This window comes from Pseudochaenichthys georgianus, chromosome 15, assembly GCF_902827115.2.
Source record: "Pseudochaenichthys georgianus chromosome 15, fPseGeo1.2, whole genome shotgun sequence".
NCBI classification, from domain to species: domain Eukaryota; kingdom Metazoa; phylum Chordata; class Actinopteri; order Perciformes; family Channichthyidae; genus Pseudochaenichthys; species Pseudochaenichthys georgianus.
Window position 1 is genome coordinate 887699 of NC_047517.1, and position 19923 is coordinate 907621.

At 45.8% G+C, this 19923-nt stretch overlaps 1 protein-coding gene across 1 annotated transcript in view; it reads right to left on the reverse strand.

The window, feature by feature from the left end:
• Nucleotides 1-2098: 2098 nt before the first annotated feature.
• birc6 (baculoviral IAP repeat containing 6) overlaps nucleotides 2099-19923 on the reverse strand; it is a 147274-nt gene continuing 129449 nt past the window's right edge. Inside the window, 3 exon segments of the mRNA XM_034100519.2 lie at nucleotides 2099-3276; nucleotides 4457-4591; nucleotides 14303-14491. Of these exon segments, the coding sequence (XP_033956410.1) occupies nucleotides 3109-3276; nucleotides 4457-4591; nucleotides 14303-14491 (492 nt within the window). The 3' untranslated portion in view covers nucleotides 2099-3108.

Sequence of the window (19923 nt, forward strand, 5' to 3'; positions counted from 1 at the left end):
CTGAGCCTTTTGTCGGCTTAACATAGGTTTAGTCTCGACTTGAGACCAAACAACGGAAATATGTTCAGCACATGATGGAGTTTTGTTTAGCCGTCAATAATAACCTGCACTGAACATTCATAATGGCATAATTAACATGTATATACATTCACCTGTTCAGAGTGTTCTTCTGCTCCTGGGGTGGCAGAGGTTGCTGCAGTAATGTCTGAAGGGGGCTGCACCTCATGTAATCTCTGGGCTTTTTTCACTTTTATTGTCATTAGGCTACAGGTACTATGTAACAAAATGGTTTCTCTGCATTTGACTCATGATAGTGTTAGGAGCAGTGTGCCATTATGAACGGCGCTCGGGGAGTGCCTTGCTCAGGGACACCTCTGTAGCACTTGGTCTTGCCGGGACTTGAACTGGTGACCTTCCAGTTGCCAAGTCAAGTCCCTATGGACTTCGCCACCACCGCCCTATTATGTGCTTCAGATTAAGGGTGAAAAAAGAAGACAAAATAAAAACGTCCTAGTTTAAGGAAGTGACTGGCCGTCAAATCTGCACCATCAAGGATTTGTAAAACTCGTGTTTTTTTATGAAACAGGTGGGTTGTCTCCACTCTGTATGTCAGTCAGTCAGGAATTTTAAAGTATTTGGGCAAATATATCATTTTGTTTTCCTATCACATTTTAAAACAATAATAATGAGTTCCATTTAACAAACATTCCACAGGACTCTTTCTTGTCATGATGCGTTTCCTACTCATGACTTATTTTTGTCACATTAATTACAGGTATTTGTTGACATAACAGTATTTTGATTTGACACCAGGGGAGTCAACTTCATATGAAGAGACACGACACCATTCAGAAGTGTACGATACTGTAGAAAGCTCCAGGAAAAGGGAATATGTTGGCACTAAGTTTACAGCTGCCTGATGCATGTATTATTCCTCCGTAGCTGAAATGCATGACGGTATAATTATGTATTCCAACTTGAATCTTCACAATAATGCAGCAATCAGGGATAAATAACAGGTATTCACAGAGTAGAAATATAGAGTTTCAGTATTGGAACAATTATGTTTGCAACTCTTCTATGGCCTTTAAAGCTTTTGTCTACAGAATGTAATTGCAAACATTTTAGCAAAGATACAAGCTGTGTACATTTTATTTGGGATCGTTTATCTAAAAAAAAAAAAAGGCAATAAAATGTAGAATTGTATCCACTTGCACTATAATGCCCGACTCACATATGATCTCATTCTAGGACCAATGGGGGCCTAAACCAGGACCCCTGTGGTGCAGAAGAGCTGCAGCTCCCCGAGCGGCCAGTGGAGAGAACACATGTTTGAGTCTGGTACTAAACGACTATACAGCGGTTACATTGTCCATCACTCACCCCGATGAGGCTTTCTGCGCGCAGGACGAAGGGCCGGGGCCGCCGAAAGAGAACGGCGCTGAAGCCCGCCGAGTCACCAGAGACTCAAACATTCTGCAGCTTTGTTTTAGAGTCTTTTAAACTATACAGCTACATCTTAGAAGTGAATCTGTCAACACTTTCTAGATATGAAGTTGTTAGTCTTCCACCCTTAACACGAAGCACAGCATCCTCACGGTAAAGGAAGCCCAGATTTCAATACCAGGAAATATTCACTTTCTGTGCAATTATGTGAAATACATACTTTTTTTTTGTATAAATGTCCCAACACTGTAATATGTAACCGTCACTTAGTTTTATTATTATTTATTTTTAATTGCTGCTATGAATTTTTAGCCTTATTTGTCTTTATTATTTGTTAATTAAATGATCAGTGTGCTTTCCTTCTCTATATTTAATAAGTTAGCTGACTCTTTAATATTGCTGTCACGCTGATGTGATGCCACGCTGTGGGACCAATAAAGGAATTGGGATTGATCCCACAACATTCATAACACATTTGAATGCAAATGGATGTCGTGTATTTTCTTTCAACCTTGTCCGATCCACTTTTTAAGTCATTAAAGCGGCCACATTTAGCTCAGATGTTCGATGTCTGTCAGGACTTCCTGTCTCTCTGTCGTCAAGACAGATCTGATGTTTGTTGACACGCAGAAAGAATCATTCGCACAATCAATCCGTACTTCAAGCTCCATTTAATGTCCTAGCAAAAGGAGAATGTGACTGTTCTAAGGAGTGAGTCAAATAGAAAGTGCATTTTTTTTCACTGAAGTTTGACATAATAAAAAAAGATCAAAGCAGTTTGTCAGACGGAGCAGAATCGATAATTTTGTAGAAATAGCAAAGAAATGAGTAAAGGTACTCTGTTGGAGTATGTGGTGGTGTGGTGTAGATCAAAGGCACATCACAGGTCTGTGTCTCACTGGGGGGTGCTGCACACGCACAGAACACACATGCACAAGCCTTCAGAATACATGTCCCATGATGCTCTGACAGTCTTACGATCTACAGTCATGTTGATGCAAAACGCTCATGGAGATTTCTGAGAGGCAACAAAACGTGTATCCAGAGAATGGTGCTTTTTAATTTGGAGCCTGTAAAAGGGATAACATAGCATTAAAATGTGTCCATCAGCCGGTATTAAAGCGGTATGATCCTGGAGAAATCAGAAGAAGCAATGATGACCGGCGGGCGGGGCCTTTATCACATCCGGTTCTCTTTCCTCTCATGTTTAAATAGTTTGCTTAAAGAATGACCCAAACCCTTGGTTACAACTGATCTTGCTCTAACAGTCAAAAAGAAAAAAGGAAATTAACATTCAGTAAACATTCTTCTCTAAAAGGTCATTCCCTTATATAATCTGTCTTCTCTGCCATCACATAACAAGTTTAATAACATACCAATCAGTGGTTATTTCACAATTGGAAAAAGCACAAAATGTTTACACTCTTTTACAGGTAAATAAAAGTTTTCCGACTGTTTTCATAAGGGCGTAGCATACTTCATAGTTCGTCTCACGGCTCCCACGTCCCCCCCACTATCTGCTATTAGATCTTTACATACAAATATTGACAAAGTGGTGGCTTGTGCTCTGAAGCCATCAAGTCTTTTGGAGAGTAATAATCATCATGAGGAGGGAGGAGGGGGGGACGTGATGCTGGGAATGGATGGGGGGGGGGTGTGGACTCATAGCTGGCCCTCGCTGTCCTGGCTGCCCCCCGGCTTCTCTGCATCGGGGGGGCCTGGCAGCTCTTTGAGGCCCATGCTGCGTTCAGGGAAGTTGTCTCCGTCGGGCTCCAGGCCGTCGGGGCAGGGCAGCTTCAGGAGCTCCTCTCTGAGCTGAGCCGTGTGCCTCTGTGGGGGGGGGGGAACGGGGGCGGGGTTAATGTTACAGCAAACATTAAGCACAGCTCTCTCATGATACATGCTGTGACAGAATAACAAGGCATGAGGTAAATACAGGAGGGGGAGGCAACAGTATTTTAAAGATGAGGAGGGTGTTCAGCCTCCCCCTCCCCCCAATGCAGCTTGCAGTTAGAAAATATGCATACAACTATGACATGGTCAAAATACGTACTTGCCTGATAATTAAGTTAGACACAGTTGAGTGTAGTGTATATATATTTAACCTACATATTTGTATATATGTACATTCACCTTCATTCAATGTTTAACTCATATCATTCTGTTAATACACATTTATTCTTATTATTTCTATCCTTATTATTCCAAGTGTTTCTGCCTGATTCTGTTGTTATGCCATGACACCTTGATGTCCCTACGGGGATCAACAAAGGTCCATCAGATCTTATACTTGGCTTTGAAGTATGGTAACTCAATTAGAGGAGTATAAAGTGTTGTGTTCAGGGTCCTGCAGCTGTATGACATCTGGATTGTTCACAGTGAGGATACATGTGCCTCTGTAGCACCAGGCAGACACAGTTTGTGGGTGTGGCTAATTGTGTGTGGGTATCTGTGTATGTTATGAGCTACTGAGTGACCCAGGGTGGTCTGCAGAGAGCCCCTGCCTCCTGCAACTGTTCACTAGCAGGGCTCTTTCAGAGTAGACTTTATGTGTTGGATATTTACACAGGAAGTGGAAAAGCCCCTTAAGACCCCGTAATACTGACTGTTGGTTCCCTGGTTCCCTGGGCAAGACACTTCACCCACATTGCTCCTGTGGGGCCCACATTGCTCCTGTGGGGCCCTCATTGCTCCTGTGGGGCCCTCATTGCTCCTGTGGGGCCCTCATTGCTCCTGTGGGGCCCTCATTGCTCCTGTGGGGCCCTCATTGCTCCTGTGGGGCCCTCATTGCTCCTGTGGGGCCCACATTGCTCCTGTGGGGCCCACATTGCTCCTGTGGGGCCCTCATTGCTCCTGTGGGGCCCTCAGTACTGAACGTATGTACGTCGCTTTGGATAAAAGCGTCTACCAGGTGACATGTCATTGCAGTGCGTTACCAGTGTTTTGTGTACCTTGTACGGCAACCTTGAGAGCCTTGAACTGCGCCTTTATAAATCAAATGTATTATTACCTTGAGTGCAGCAGCATGGTGGGACATGGTGCGGCCCACCCTCTTGTCGCTGCTGTACTGCTGGATGTCAGCGATCCACTCCTCACACTGAGACATGATCTCCACGCGCTTCAGGTAGAAGTGTTTGTGGATCACCTGCAGAGACACGACGGGGAACTGATCAACGACAGCCAGCACAAGAAGTGTCTGTGTTTATATCAAATCATAATAAAAGCTGTACAAATAACATTTCTTTTGAAAAACTATGAGATAATTGAATGTCTGCTCCAATGTATGTTTATTAACTACATGCCCCCCGCCAGGAGTCCAGACTGACACACCGAGTGTCTGCTCTCTGACGGCACCAGGCGGCAGGACACCTGTCAATCATCCGGCTACATCAGAGAAGCATTTCCCAGCTCCTACACGTGTCAGCTCTTCAGAAAGAACCCGTTCCAGCCGTGAGGAAGCACCACTGACAGTTCTTCAGTATTACTTGCAGTGTTAAAAGCAGCCGGACCAAACATTCAGTCATGTGTCTCAAGCTGCCGTACACGTTTCACTGATCTCTCTCTTCCTGAGGAGTTTATTATGAAGGGTCTCTGACATCATGTGTAGGACCCTCTTCTGGAACACTGATGTCAACATCTAGCCCCCCATCTGGCCTCCCTAACAACCGTCTCCAGGGCCATCAGTATGGAGTGAGTGCTGTTCTGGGTGAGGGAGGTGGATCAGTTATTATGGCGACTGCTGATGTACTGGTTACCAGGGGGAGGCAGAGAGGGTCTGTGGAGCTTTAATCTCCCTCCTCTCTCTTCATCTTCATCCCACTCTGGGCAGCTTCCCATCTCCTCCTCTGTCAATGTTCCTGTTTTAGAAAACGTCCTCCCCGCTCCCTAGCAGGGAGTAGCAGTATGTTGCAAATGCATGCAGCCTTGCTCCACAGTTCAAAGCTACACACTTTTACAGGAGAGGGAAAACCTGAGTCTGCGACGAGACAGACATGTTCCTGCACACATAGCCGTGGATGTTCATGGAGGGCAGCTCTCCATCCAAACACCCGAGATGATAGGGAGCTAGTTTAGAATGTAAACCTGTCGGTGGCTCCTAAAGATGTGAATATGACAACGCTGCCTTCCCACTCAAACACATATACACAGATCTAGCTATCACCACACACCGAGTTCCACAGCTACCTCCAACATGCACATGAACAAGTGTACTCTTGCTCTCACACAAACACAAGCCCACCACGACCCATATGTTACCACTCGTTCCACATGACTCTGCTGTTTACAGCATTCCAACCAACTGTTCTTCTACGGACACATTTTTATTATTATTCCGCCGCTATTTTGGCCCTCTTCTTCTCCCACATTGAACATCTCAGAAACTCCGTTCAAACATCAAAACGTTCAGCTCGGTCGGGAATCAATGGCTATTACTTTTCTCATTCATAACTTTCATAATTCCAGAGATACATCCCATAATACATCACATTTTTAACATTGAAGTCAATTGAGGAAATCTTCAGACTTCAACTGCTAACTGTTCATTCATACTTTCACTCAGAAACCTCATTCCAACATTAAAATGTTACAAATCTTTCTGACATTATTCGTGTAAAACAACTTTTAAATCGGATTCTTACTTTTAGAGATATTAACATTTGTTCAGACCTTGTTTTAGAGGTTTTCTTCAGATTTTAACATTAACTAGAGTGCGTGATGTCACAGCTAGAGGGTAAGAAATCTTGAAATGTGCCTTCATATTTTTTTTTTAAACTGCCATAATTCCCAAACCCTACATTCCTGAGACATCATTTTTCATGATAAACGTAGGAAAACATCTCGTAGCTTGAAAAATGACAAATAATGAAGCAAAAATAATTCAACACAATGCCTCTTGAGGGAATGAAGTGACAAAAACATTAAAAATTCCTCCATTTCCTCCATTGAAGCCCATTGTAATTTCAGGCAGATATTTCCTCACGGCAGCAGCCGCACACCTTTAGTTAAACTGCCAAAAAGGCCACATTATTAACCCGAAACTACACAAAAATTACACTTCAGATACTCAACTTCCTTGACATGCTTCACGTTTTGAAATTTCTCATCACACATTCAAGCCCCCTGTGTTCATGTATCATTTCAATCTACATTCTTTACTTTCTTCTTACACATTACATTTCAGCATAGCAGTTTAGCGTCAGCTTTTCAGCATAAAGCATTCCCACTAGCAATTTCTTCAGGAATTGCATTCTCTAGTTCAAGCCTGTACTCCTCTGGAGCTCCCTCTAAAACACCATGTGGCAACACTGGATTCTCACATACACAAAACTACACATCTTGGTGATTCCACTCATCCAATGCTCAGAGAGAAACAGTAGCAGTGTCTTCAGCATGCTCCCATGGAGCCTGCTGTGGGTTCATGTGAGCCTTGATGATAAAAAGGACTTTCTACACATTGAGAACCATAGCTAAAAAAGGATGCCCCAATGGAACCACTGACTGACTCGCCTTTTGGCTCTGTTAGTAGGGCTGAAATGGAAATGATAAAGTGTGGTCTAAACCAGCAGAGACTATGAGCAGTTCATAACTAAACTGTCATAGAAACAAGGATAAAGATTTGAACTCACGAATGGAAGAACATCTCAAATGTGGGGCTCAAAGTGGGAACACAGGCCGTCAGTTAGATGGAAATTAACAACAAGAAACATGACTTAATCAAGAGAGGTCTCCATTACACTCAATACAAATCACATAACAGCAAGGGCACCCATCGGCTTCCTCTCTCACGGACTGAATACTAGTAAGAGAGAGGGACAGACAGACAGAGGGACAGCAGAGAGAGGGACAGACAGAGGAACAGCAGAGGGACAGACAGAGGGACAGCAGACAGAGGGATAGCAGAGGGACAGCAGTTGGACAGACAGAGAGAGGGGCAGCAGAGTGACAGCAGAGAGAGGGACAGCCAGAGGGACAGCAGAGAGAGGGACAGGTGAGGGACAGACAGAGGGACAGCAGAGAGAGGGACAGCAGGGGGATGGACAGAGAGAGGGACAGCAGGGGGATGGACAGAGAGAGGGACAGCAGAGTGACAGCAGAGAGAGGGACAGCAGGGGGATGGACAGAGAGAGGGACAGCAGAGAGAGGGACAGCAGACAGAGGGACAGCAGAGTGACAGACAGAGGGACAGCAGGGGGACAGACAGAGAGACAGACAGAGAGACAGCAGAGAGACAGACAGAGGGACAGCAGAGAGAGGGACAGCAGAGTGACAGACAGAGGGACAGCAGAGAGAGGGACAGACAGAGGGATAGCAGAGAGAGGGACAGCAGAGAGAGGGACAGCAGAGTGACAGACAGAGAGACAGCAGAGAGAGGGACAGACAGAGGGATAGCAGAGAGAGGGACAGCAGAGAGAGGGACAACAGAGAGAGGGACAGCAGAGGGACAGAGAGAGGGACCGCAGAGTGACAGCATAGAGAGGGACAGCAGACAGAGGGACAGACAGAGGGACAGCAGAGAGAGGGACAGCAGAGGGACAGTAGGGGGAGGGACAGAGAGAGAGACAGCAGAGTGACAGCAGAGAGAGGGACAGCAGAGAGAGGGACAGCAGAGAGGGACAAACAGAGGCACAGCAGAGGGACATACAGAGAGAGGGACATACAGAGAGAGGGACAGCAGGGGGGACCACTGCAGCGCTGCATCTTCAGCAGAGATGGACAGATGAACCCAAAACACTGTCCAACTATAGCCCTGTAGAGACCACACAGCGGACTTCATAGACTTGGTCTATAGTCCTGTAGAGACCACACAGCGGACTTCATAGACTTGGTCTATAGTCCTGTAGAGACCACGCGGCGGACTTCATAGACTTGGTCTATAGCACTGTAGAGACCACACAGCGGACTTCATAGACTTGGTCTATAGCACTGTAGAGACCACACGGCGGACTTCATAGACTTGGTCTATAGCACTGTAGAGACCACACGGCGGACTTCATAGACTTGGTCTATAGCACTGTAGAGACCACACGGCGGACTTCATAGACTTGGTCTATAGCCCTGTAGAGACCACACAGCGGACTTCATAGACTTGGTCTATAGCCCTGTAGAGACCACACGGCGGACTTCATAGACTTGGTCTATAGCCCTGTAGAGACCACACAGCGGACTTCATAGGCTTGGTCTATAGCCCTGTAGAGACCACACAGCGGACTTCATAGACTTGGTCTATAGTCCTGTAGAGACCACACGGCGGACTTCATAGACTTGGTCTATAGCACTGTAGAGACCACACAGCGGACTTCATAGACTTGGTCTATAGTCCTGTAGAGACCACACAGCGGACTTCATAGACTTGGTCTATAGTCCTGTAGAGACCACGCGGCGGACTTCATAGACTTGGTCTATAGCACTGTAGAGACCACACAGCGGACTTCATAGACTTGGTCTATAGCACTGTAGAGACCACACGGCGGACTTCATAGACTTGGTCTATAGCACTGTAGAGACCACACGGCGGACTTCATAGACTTGGTCTATAGCACTGTAGAGACCACACGGCGGACTTCATAGACTTGGTCTATAGCCCTGTAGAGACCACACAGCGGACTTCATAGACTTGGTCTATAGCCCTGTAGAGACCACACGGCGGACTTCATAGACTTGGTCTATAGCCCTGTAGAGACCACACAGCGGACTTCATAGGCTTGGTCTATAGCCCTGTAGAGACCACACAGCGGACTTCATAGACTTGGTCTATAGTCCTGTAGAGACCACACGGCGGACTTCATAGACTTGGTCTATAGCACTGTAGAGACCACACAGCGGACTTCATAGACTTGGTCTATAGCACTGTAGAGACCACACGGCGGACTTCATAGACTTGGTCTATAGCCCTGTAGAGACCACACAGCGGACTTCATAGACTTGGTCTATAGCCCTGTAGAGACCACACGGCGGACTTCATAGACTTGGTCTATAGCCCTGTAGAGACCACACGGCGGACTTCATAGACTTGGTCTATAGCACTGTAGAGACCACACGGCGGACTTCATAGACTTGGTCTATAGCACTGTAGAGACCACACGGCGGACTTCATAGACTTGGTCTATAGCCCTGTAGAGACCACACGGCGGACTTCATAGACTTGGTCTATAGCCCTGTAGAGACCACACGGAGGACTTCATAGACTTGGTCTATAGCACTGTAGAGACCACACGGCGGACTTCATAGACTTGGTCTATAGCACTGTAGAGACCACACGGCGGACTTCATAGACTTGGTCTATAGCACTGTAGAGACCACACGGCGGACTTCATAGACTTGGTCTATAGCCCTGTAGAGACCACACGGCGGACTTCATAGACTTGGTCTATAGCCCTGTAGAGACCACACGGCGGACTTCATAGACTTGGTCTATAGCCCTGTAGAGACCACACAGCGGACTTCATAGACTTGGTCTATAGCCCTGTAGAGACCACACGGCGGACTTCATAGACTTGGTCTATAGCACTGTAGAGACCACACAGCGGACTTCATAGACTTGGTCTATAGCACTGTAGAGACCACACGGCGGACTTCATAGACTTGGTCTATAGCCCTGTAGAGACCACACGGCGGACTTCATAGACTTGGTCTATAGCCCTGTAGAGACCACACGGCGGACTTCATAGACTTGGTCTATAGCACTGTAGAGACCACACGGCGGACTTCATAGACTTGGTCTATAGCACTGTAGAGACCACACGGCGGACTTCATAGACTTGGTCTATAGCACTGTAGAGACCACACGGCGGACTTCATAGACTTGGTCTATAGCACTGTAGAGACCACACGGCGGACTTCATAGACTTGGTCTATAGCACTGTAGAGACCACACGGCGGACTTCATAGACTTGGTCTATAGCACTGTAGAGACCACACGGCGGACTTCATAGACTTGGTCTATAGCCCTGTAGAGACCACACGGCGGACTTCATAGACTTGGTCTATAGCCCTGTAGAGACCACACGGCGGACTTCATAGACTTGGTCTATAGCACTGTAGAGACCACACGGCGGACTTCATAGACTTGGTCTATAGCACTGTAGAGACCACACAGCGGACTTCATAGACTTGGTCTATAGCCCTGTAGAGACCACACAGCGGACTTCATAGACTTGGTCTATAGCCCTGTAGAGACCACACAGCGGACTTCATAGACTTGGTCTATAGCACTGTAGAGACCACACAGCGGACTTCATAGACTTGGTCTATAGCACTGTAGAGACCACACAGCGGACTTCATAGACTTGGTCTATAGCCCTGTAGAGACCACACAGCGGACTTCATAGACTTGGTCTATAGCACTGTAGAGACCACACGGCGGACTTCATAGACTTGGTCTATAGCACTGTAGAGACCACACGGCGGACTTCATAGACTTGGTCTATAGCACTGTAGAGACCACACGGCGGACTTCATAGACTTGGTCTATAGCCCTGTAGAGACCACACGGCGGACTTCATAGACTTGGTCTATAGCACTGTAGAGACCACACAGCGGACTTCATAGACTTGGTCTATAGCACTGTAGAGACCACACAGCGGACTTCATAGACTTGGTCTATAGCACTGTAGAGACCACACAGCGGACTTCATAGACTTGGTCTATAGCCCTGTAGAGACCACACAGCGGACTTCATAGACTTGGTCTATAGCACTGTAGAGACCACACAGCGGACTTCATAGACTTGGTCTATAGCACTGTAGAGACCACACGGCGGACTTCATAGACTTGGTCTATAGCACTGTAGAGACCACACGGCGGACTTCATAGACTTGGTCTATAGCCCTGTAGAGACCACACAGCGGACTTCATAGACTTGGTCTATAGCCCTGTAGAGACCACACAGCGGACTTCATAGACTTGGTCTATAGCACTGTAGAGACCACACGGCGGACTTCATAGACTTGGTCTATAGCACTGTAGAGACCACACGGCGGACTTCATAGACTTGGTCTATAGCACTGTAGAGACCACACGGCGGACTTCATAGACTTGGTCTATAGCCCTGTAGAGACCACACAGCGGACTTCATAGACTTGGTCTATAGCACTGTAGAGACCACACAGCGGACTTCATAGACTTGGTCTATAGCACTGTAGAGACCACACAGCGGACTTCATAGACTTGGTCTATAGCACTGTAGAGACCACACAGCGGACTTCATAGACTTGGTCTATAGCACTGTAGAGACCACACAGCGGACAGCTTCATACGCTGTGGTAGATGACTGGCAGATGTCTTGATGTTTACCAAAACAAGCAGGTTTGCTGTTGTGCTTATCAAGGGCAGATTCAATGTAACCTAAATAGGCAGGATTAAGATTGAGGCAGCATTGTTCTACATAGCTAGCTTCCCATCTAGCTATATCCATCAAACATTGTTGCACACAAATAGACACAAAAATGATGAAGCTTTGATTGCTGTGAAAAAATGCAGGATGTTTTTTTTCAAATGATAGTTATGGCAAAACAAATAAAGAAGATCATTACCTCCCAAAAGGATATCAGCTAACAACTCTGTAGATGAGAGCCACACGCTTGACCTGTATTCAATATAAGAGTTCCTAATGTCTATATGTTTATGTTGAAGAAGGCAACAACAACAACAACAACAACAACAACAACACTAAAGCCACTGCTCCTGGCTGGTAGTCTTCCTCTCTCAGTGGATGTGTCTCAGCTGGAGACGTTAAGGTGCTAAAAGGCCAGAGAAAAGCACATGGGAGATTCTTAGCAAGCCTAATTGAATTTCTGAGAGCGTGTGTGTGAGATGTCTCAGTCGGCTGACCTCGTCCTCCCCAGTCCCCTCAAGATCTCTCGCTACAACGCTCCGTTTCACACACTGGCTGGGCGATGTCTTACACTCTTTTCTTCCCCATTTGATCCCATCCAACTGTGCAAAGGCCAGATAGATTTATAACATAACACCTTCAGATCACACTGAAATACGAGCAGCACTGACTGTGGATACAATCAGAGAACGGGTTACCTCAGAACACTTCACTCCCGCTCTGAACTCAGTCCTAAAAGACTGAGGCTCTGCTTCATTCCAAACATGTGGTGAATCCAAGTCTCAGATTTCAGAGCATACTTCCAAAACCTCCCACTGAAGGGGGGGGGTATATACCTTCAACCAGACAATTTGTCTCATTTTGATATTTGAGAAGACTGAGGTTTGTTTTGAATTATTATGTAAGTGTTTTTATAAGAGAATTGACTTTTCCCCAACTGACGGCTCATAAAAGAGAACAACAAGAAATGAAATGTATAATGTTTAGTTCAGGTAGAGCAAAGGGCTGTGTATTTATTACATTCATTTGATATCAACACTGATATGAGAGTGGGTATCTTCTTTGATCTATGATATGGTCATATAGCATTAGTATCTTTCCTGGTCTGAATGTCTGAATTACAGTAAAGTGAAATTATATTCTGAATTTATTCTAAATGTTGCCTTAAACCACTTAGTATTTATATCCACGTCCCAAAAACGTTATTGTATTTCTTTGTATTTATACATGTAATTGTTAATGTCATTACTAATCGGTACAGTAATACCATACTAGGGGTGGGACTCTGTTGTGTCATTTGGAATGTAATACTGTATTGTACTGATCATCGTATCGTATGTGTCCTTAAAACCAATAAAAAGACCTTGATCAAAAACATTATTGTGTAAATATTTAGTGAAAGCATGAACAGTCAGCCCTACAATATAGTTGCCATGTGGCCATGTGGATGGAGGCATGGGCCGGCTCCAACAGGAACATGATGGTGATGAAGCTTTGTATAGATGTATACCATGTAGACCACCAGCATAGGTGTGGAGATGAATTCATCTGGAGACATTTGAATATTGGTCAGAAGAATAACCAGTAAATGTGTTCCTCAAAGTCCTTCAGCTCAATTCCTATTGAATGAAGTCAAAAGAGCAGTAAAGCCAAATGACCCTTGTGAAAGCTATTCATGAAATCACTCTATTTGGATGTGCTTCTATTAGAAATGTGTTGATCATGTAATCAGTGGTGGGATCACTTCTGGTTCTCTCCCCCAGTCAGCCCTCTCAGCAGAGCGCCCCTCTTCCTCCGTGCCTCTTGTTTCCTGACACTTCCGAATGAAGCTGCTCTGGATGCGCAGGCTGAAAGATTGTTATCTTGCCCTGCACACCAGTCTGAACATGGACCATTTAAAGGATTACATTGTATCAGGAAACTGTGAGGAAGAGAGGGGGGAGGAGGAATTGGCCAACTTCCAGACAATGTCATCTCCAAGGGATTCATAGGATGTATTATCAGACAGCCTGAGGGAGGGGAAGCTGCTTTGCATTCCTCTTCAGTTGATAGAACATGTCAAGAAGGGCAAAAGGTGTGAAGCTAATGCATTATGTCAACTCTTTTGTCTTCTATTAGGAATGTGTATTGAGAGTGGAAGTGAGAAGAAAATACAAATAACTGACTCCCTCTGCAAAGAATACGATCGGTACATGTGACAGAGTTAAGTCTGAAAGTCTCAGCCCAAGTCCCGGCCATTTCAGGTTCAGGCCAGGCCTTACATCTGTATAGCATTACTAAAACATTTCACTTTACTTTAAAACATTCCCTTTGATTCATAACATGACAATGACATTCTGAAGAAGGGGTTCTTTTCTTGCTTTATCTTGAACCCCTCCTCTTCAACAAATACCAAGTTTATATTGTAACAAGGACCATGATTCCTTTGTAGGTGCAGTTAAAAAGTTCAAGTTGTTCCAGGAATGACATGATCATCCACAGAACGGCATGTTGAAGGAAACTGAACAGGATAGAGACCCCTACCTCTTTGAAGCATGGTGAGGGGTTGCGCATCTGCTCCAACATGGCCCATTTGACCGAGGCCTGCCGGATGTTGCCGTCGTACTCCCGGGAGCTCTGGGTGCCACTGGGGGTCCCGCGGGAGCGCTCATACCCCGGCTCGTTGAAGTAGGGCTCAGCCACCAGGATGAGGGACTGCACCGACACCAGAACCTACACATTTAAAAACAGGGAGGGAAAATAAATGATGTATTGGAAAGCTTCAGGGTACCTACTGGTTAGAAAGTTCAAACAACAGAACAGGAAGTCATTCCGTTTAATACACTGACACCAGGAATAACTTCACCATCAAAGCCTTATACTGTGCATTATCCTATCTATCATTATCTACGTCTTATTCATAATACACCACTGTATTTATTCTAATGCACATGCAATATATAGTGCACATTTTTACCTCTAAAGTTGATATAAATATCTTAATGTTTCTAATTTTTCTAAGTCCATATGCATATTTTGATTATTTTGTATTTCATTTCAATCAGCTGACCTGAAGCATGTTTATAAAAATCTCTATGTTATAATTATAATGTTTTATGTAGCAACTATTACAAAACCTACTTTTCCCCAAGAAAAATAAAGTATTCTGATTGAAGAAAGTATGATTGCCTATAGAACCCTACACACTGCTATGCAATGCAGCTTGGTCTGGTGTCCAGAGAGCTGGTGTAACCACGGACACTTCCACATCTAAAGCCGCCTCTTCAATATTCTTGGCAGGGGTGGACTCTGACAAAAGCAAGACATTCTTTGGAAGCAGAAAGATACACGCCTGAATATATCGGTATTAACAGCACGATTAATGTCTGTCTCAAGGAGAATAAGGACGCCGCCCACTACATCACAAACAAAGAGGACCTGGCAGTGAAGGCCGACCAGCCTTCTGCAGCTGGTTGCTGTGCTCCTGATAATGCTCCATCAGGAAGATACCAGTGACCTTCAACTGTGGTGAGCCGTCTGTCTTAAACTGGGTTGCCAGATATCAGAGGCAATATCCACCCTTGTTGATGACTGCCTGCTCCCAGCCTACTCCCCTCTCTCCTATTCAAACCCCCTTATTTTCCATTATTGATCCCCAGCACACTAAATGAAATGATAATCAATGAAGACATCTCTATGCACTTTCGAACCCTGCAAAGGAGGGATCAATTTCCAAGGGCCCTGCTCGCTTTAATGCAAGTGTGTGCATAAACCAAACATCACATTGCATTTAGCTGACGCTTCTATCCAAAGCGACTTACAATAAGTGCGTTCGACCAGGAAGACACAAACTTGAAGAAAACAGAATCATATAAGAACATCAGGTTTCATAGAGCCAAGCGTTTCAAGTGCTGCTCAACTGGCTTTAGGTAAGCCAGTCCTTTATTAGTATATAAGTGCTTTGTTAGTAGTTCTATCCTCGAGGTGGAGTCGAGAGAGATGAGTTTCAGTCTGGAAGGTGTGTGAGCTTTCTGCTGTCCTGATGTCAATGGGAGCTCATTCCACCATCTTGGAGCCAGGATAGCAAACCCACGTGTTTCTGCTGATGGGAACTTGGGTCCCCCTCGCAGTGCGGGTGCAGCTAGTCGTCTGGCTGATGCAGAGCGGAGTGCACGTGCTGGGGTGCACGGTTTAACCATGTCCTGGATGTAGGAAGGGCCAGATCCATTCGCAGCATGGTACGCAAGTACCAGTGTCTTGAAGTGGATTCTAGCAGTTACCGGAAGCCAGTGGAGGGAGCGGAGGAGCGGCGTGGTGTGGGAGTATTTAGGAAGGTTGAAGACCAGACGAGCCGCTGCATTCTGGATGAACTGCAGAGGTCGGATGGCACATGCAGGTAGACCAGCCAGGAGGGAGTTGCAGTAGTCTAGGCGTGAGGTGACCAGAGCCTGGACCAGAACCTGCGTGGCTTTCTGGGTCAGCTGGGGACGTATCCTCCTGATGCTGTAAAGCGTGTATCTGCAGCAGCGGGTTGTAGCAGCGATGTTTGCAGGGAAGGACAGGTTGTTATCTAGGATCACACCCAGATTCCTTGCAGTCTGGGTCGGGGAAACAACAGAGGAGCCGATGTTGATAGTCAGGTCAAGAGAGGGACAATCTTTTCCCAGAAGGAAAAGCAGTTCAGTTTTGTCAAGGTTGAGCTTGAGGTGATGAGCAGACATCCACTGAGAGATGTCAGCTAGACAAGCAGAGATGCGTGCGACGACCTGGGTCTCTGAGCGGGGGAAGGACAGAATTAATTGGGTGTCGTCAGCGTAGCAGTGGTATGAAAAACCATGCGGGCTAATGACAAACAACGCTCTGTGTGAATGTCATCGTGCTGCATTCAAGAGTTTGTGTTCATCCATACCTCAGTGCACCACTAAAGATAACCAGTCGGGGGGGGGGAAGCAGTGTGTGGACCTGTCAGCGCAACACATTTAAATAATTGGTTTAAACGGCATAATAATATCCGTTCTGTGATTCTCCAGAGCACACATGTTGTGATATTAGGATCATGCAGAGTGAGATGAGATCGCTGTCCCTTTAAGAGAGAGAGAGAGGGGTGTGGATGGTAGAGCGAGCGTGTGTATGTTTCTGGAAGTGAAACGAGGCAGCAGAAGAACAGAGGTCTGTGATGTATTTTGTGAAACAGAAGAACAGCTAAACGGCCTCCCAAGAAGAGCTCGCCTCTCTGCAGTCATTGAGCTAACGTGGGTTATTGAACCTGAAGTTGTTGCTCCTGCCCTGGGAGACGACAGAGAGTCACCCCCCGTTTCCTCCACTACGGTCTGGGAGCCGACAGGAAGGGTCAACACACAGATGGCCAGTCCGCCCCTTTGTAGCATGTTATTTCGATGAGAGATGAGCAGATCGCCACTGGGCTTTCAACTAATAAAAAAATAAAGTAATACGTATGTAAATAACAGGGTTCTTACACCTTTTCCAAAGTCAAATTCAAGCACTTTTCAAGGTTTATTTTCAACTTTTCAAGCATCTTACAGCCGTTGTAAATTACATATTTATATACACATACTTATACTCCAATGATTATTTCCCTACCTCACATTAAATCAGATGTTCTTTATGCTATACACAATCAAATGTGTGTTTCATGATAGCATTCTACACGAGGATGACAAATTAAAGAAAAGAAAACTAAGTTTAATATTTCAAAATTAGTGATCTGTACGTAGACTAGGCCTCACATATAACCTGGCTGAGCCAATATAAAACAATCAGCCTTTTCAATACATTATTGATTACTATTTTTGAGGTACTTTTAGGTTGGTAGTGGCAGTAAACTTAAGTCAGATGTAAATGGTGTACTTCTACTGCACTACATGTATTTAATCCCTTTAGTTACTTCACAGATGAATGATGTGAAATCTAATCAAGTGTTGAATCAGACTTTAGTTCCACCTGGAGTAAATCCACCAGCTACCCTGCAGTCTACAAAGTACTTCAGACTAGCTGCACCTCCACCAGCTACCCTGCAGTCTACAAAGTACTTCAGACTAGCTGCACCTCCACCAGCTACCCTGCAGTCTACAAAGTACTTCAGACTAGCTGCACCTCCACCAGCTACCCTGCAGTCTACAAAGTACTTCAGACTAGCTGCACCTCCACCAGCTACCCTGCAGTCTACAAAGTACTTCAGACTAGCTGCACCTCCACCAGCTACCCTGCAGTCTACAAAGTACTTCAGACTAGCTGCACCTTCACCAGCTACCCTGCAGTCTACAAAGTACTTCAGACTAGCTGCACCTCCACCAGCTACCCTGCAGTCTACAAAGTACTTCAGACTAGCTGCACCTTCACCAGCTACCCTGCAGTCTACAAAGTACTTCAGACTAGCTGCACCTCCACCAGCTACCCTGCAGTCTACAAAGTACTTCAGACTAGCTGCACCTTCACCAGCTACCCTGCAGTCTACAAAGTACTTCAGACTAGCTGCACCAACACCAGCTACCCTGCAGTCTACAAAGTACTTCAGACTAGCTGCTCCTTCACCAGCTACCCTGCAGTCTACAAAGTACTTCAGACTAGCTGCACCAACACCAGCTACCCTGCAGTCTACAAAGTACTTCAGACTAGCTGCACCTTCACCAGCTACCCTGCAGTCTACAAAGTACTTCAGACTAGCTGCACCTCCACCAGCTACCCTGCAGTCTACAAAGTACTTCAGACTAGCTGCACCTCCACCAGCTACCCTGCAGTCTACAAAGTACTTCAGACTAGCTGCACCTTCACCAGCTACCCTGCAGTCTACAAAGTACTTCAGACTAGCTGCACCAACACCAGCTACCCTGCAGTCTACAAAGTACTTCAGACTAGCTGCTCCTTCACCAGCTACCCTGCAGTCTACAAAGTACTTCAGACTAGCTGCACCAACACCAGCTACCCTGCAGTCTACAAAGTACTTCAGACTAGCTGCTCCTTCACCAGCTACCCTGCAGTCTACAAAGTACTTCAGACTAGCTGCACCAACACCAGCTACCCTGCAGTCTACAAAGTACTTCAGACTAGCTGCTCCTTCACCAGCTACCCTGCAGTCTACAAAGTACTTCAGACTAGCTGCACCAACACCAGCTACCCTGCAGTCTACAAAGTACTTCAGACTAGCTGCTCCTTCACCAGCTACCCTGCAGTCTACAAAGTACTTCAGACTAGCTGCACCTTCACCAGCTACCCTGCAGTCTACAAAGTACTTCAGACTAGCTGCACCTTCACCAGCTACCCTGCAGTCTACAAAGTACTTCAGACTAGCTGCACCAACACCAGCTACCCTGCAGTCTACAAAGTACTTCAGACTAGCTGCTCCTTCACCAGCTACCCTGCAGTCTACAAAGTACTTCAGACTAGCTGCACCAACACCAGCTACCCTGCAGTCTACAAAGTACTTCAGACTAGCTGCACCTTCACCAGCTACCCTGCAGTCTACAAAGTACTTCAGACTAGCTGCACCTCCACCAGCTACCCTGCAGTCTACAAAGTACTTCAGACTAGCTGCACCTCCACCAGCTACCCTGCAGTCTACAAAGTACTTCAGACTAGCTGCACCTTCACCAGCTACCCTGCAGTCTACAAAGTACTTCAGACTAGCTGCACCAACACCAGCTACCCTGCAGTCTACAAAGTACTTCAGACTAGCTGCTCCTTCACCAGCTACCCTGCAGTCTACAAAGTACTTCAGACTAGCTGCACCAACACCAGCTACCCTGCAGTCTACAAAGTACTTCAGACTAGCTGCTCCTTCACCAGCTACCCTGCAGTCTACAAAGTACTTCAGACTAGCTGCACCACCACCAGCTACCCTGCAGTCTACAAAGTACTTCAGACTAGCTGCTCCTTCACCAGCTACCCTGCAGTCTACAAAGTACTTCAGACTAGCTGCACCAACACCAGCTACCCTGCAGTCTACAAAGTACTTCAGACTAGCTGCACCAACACCAGCTACCCAGCAGTCTACAAAGTACTTCAGACTAGCTGCTCCTTCACCAGCTCTGAGAACACTTTCATGATCAATCATTATAAAACATATCAGATATATTATTCTGAGATGGACCAATCTGCACAACGACTACTTTTACTGTCTTTCACTATATTTTGATGAGAATACTTTT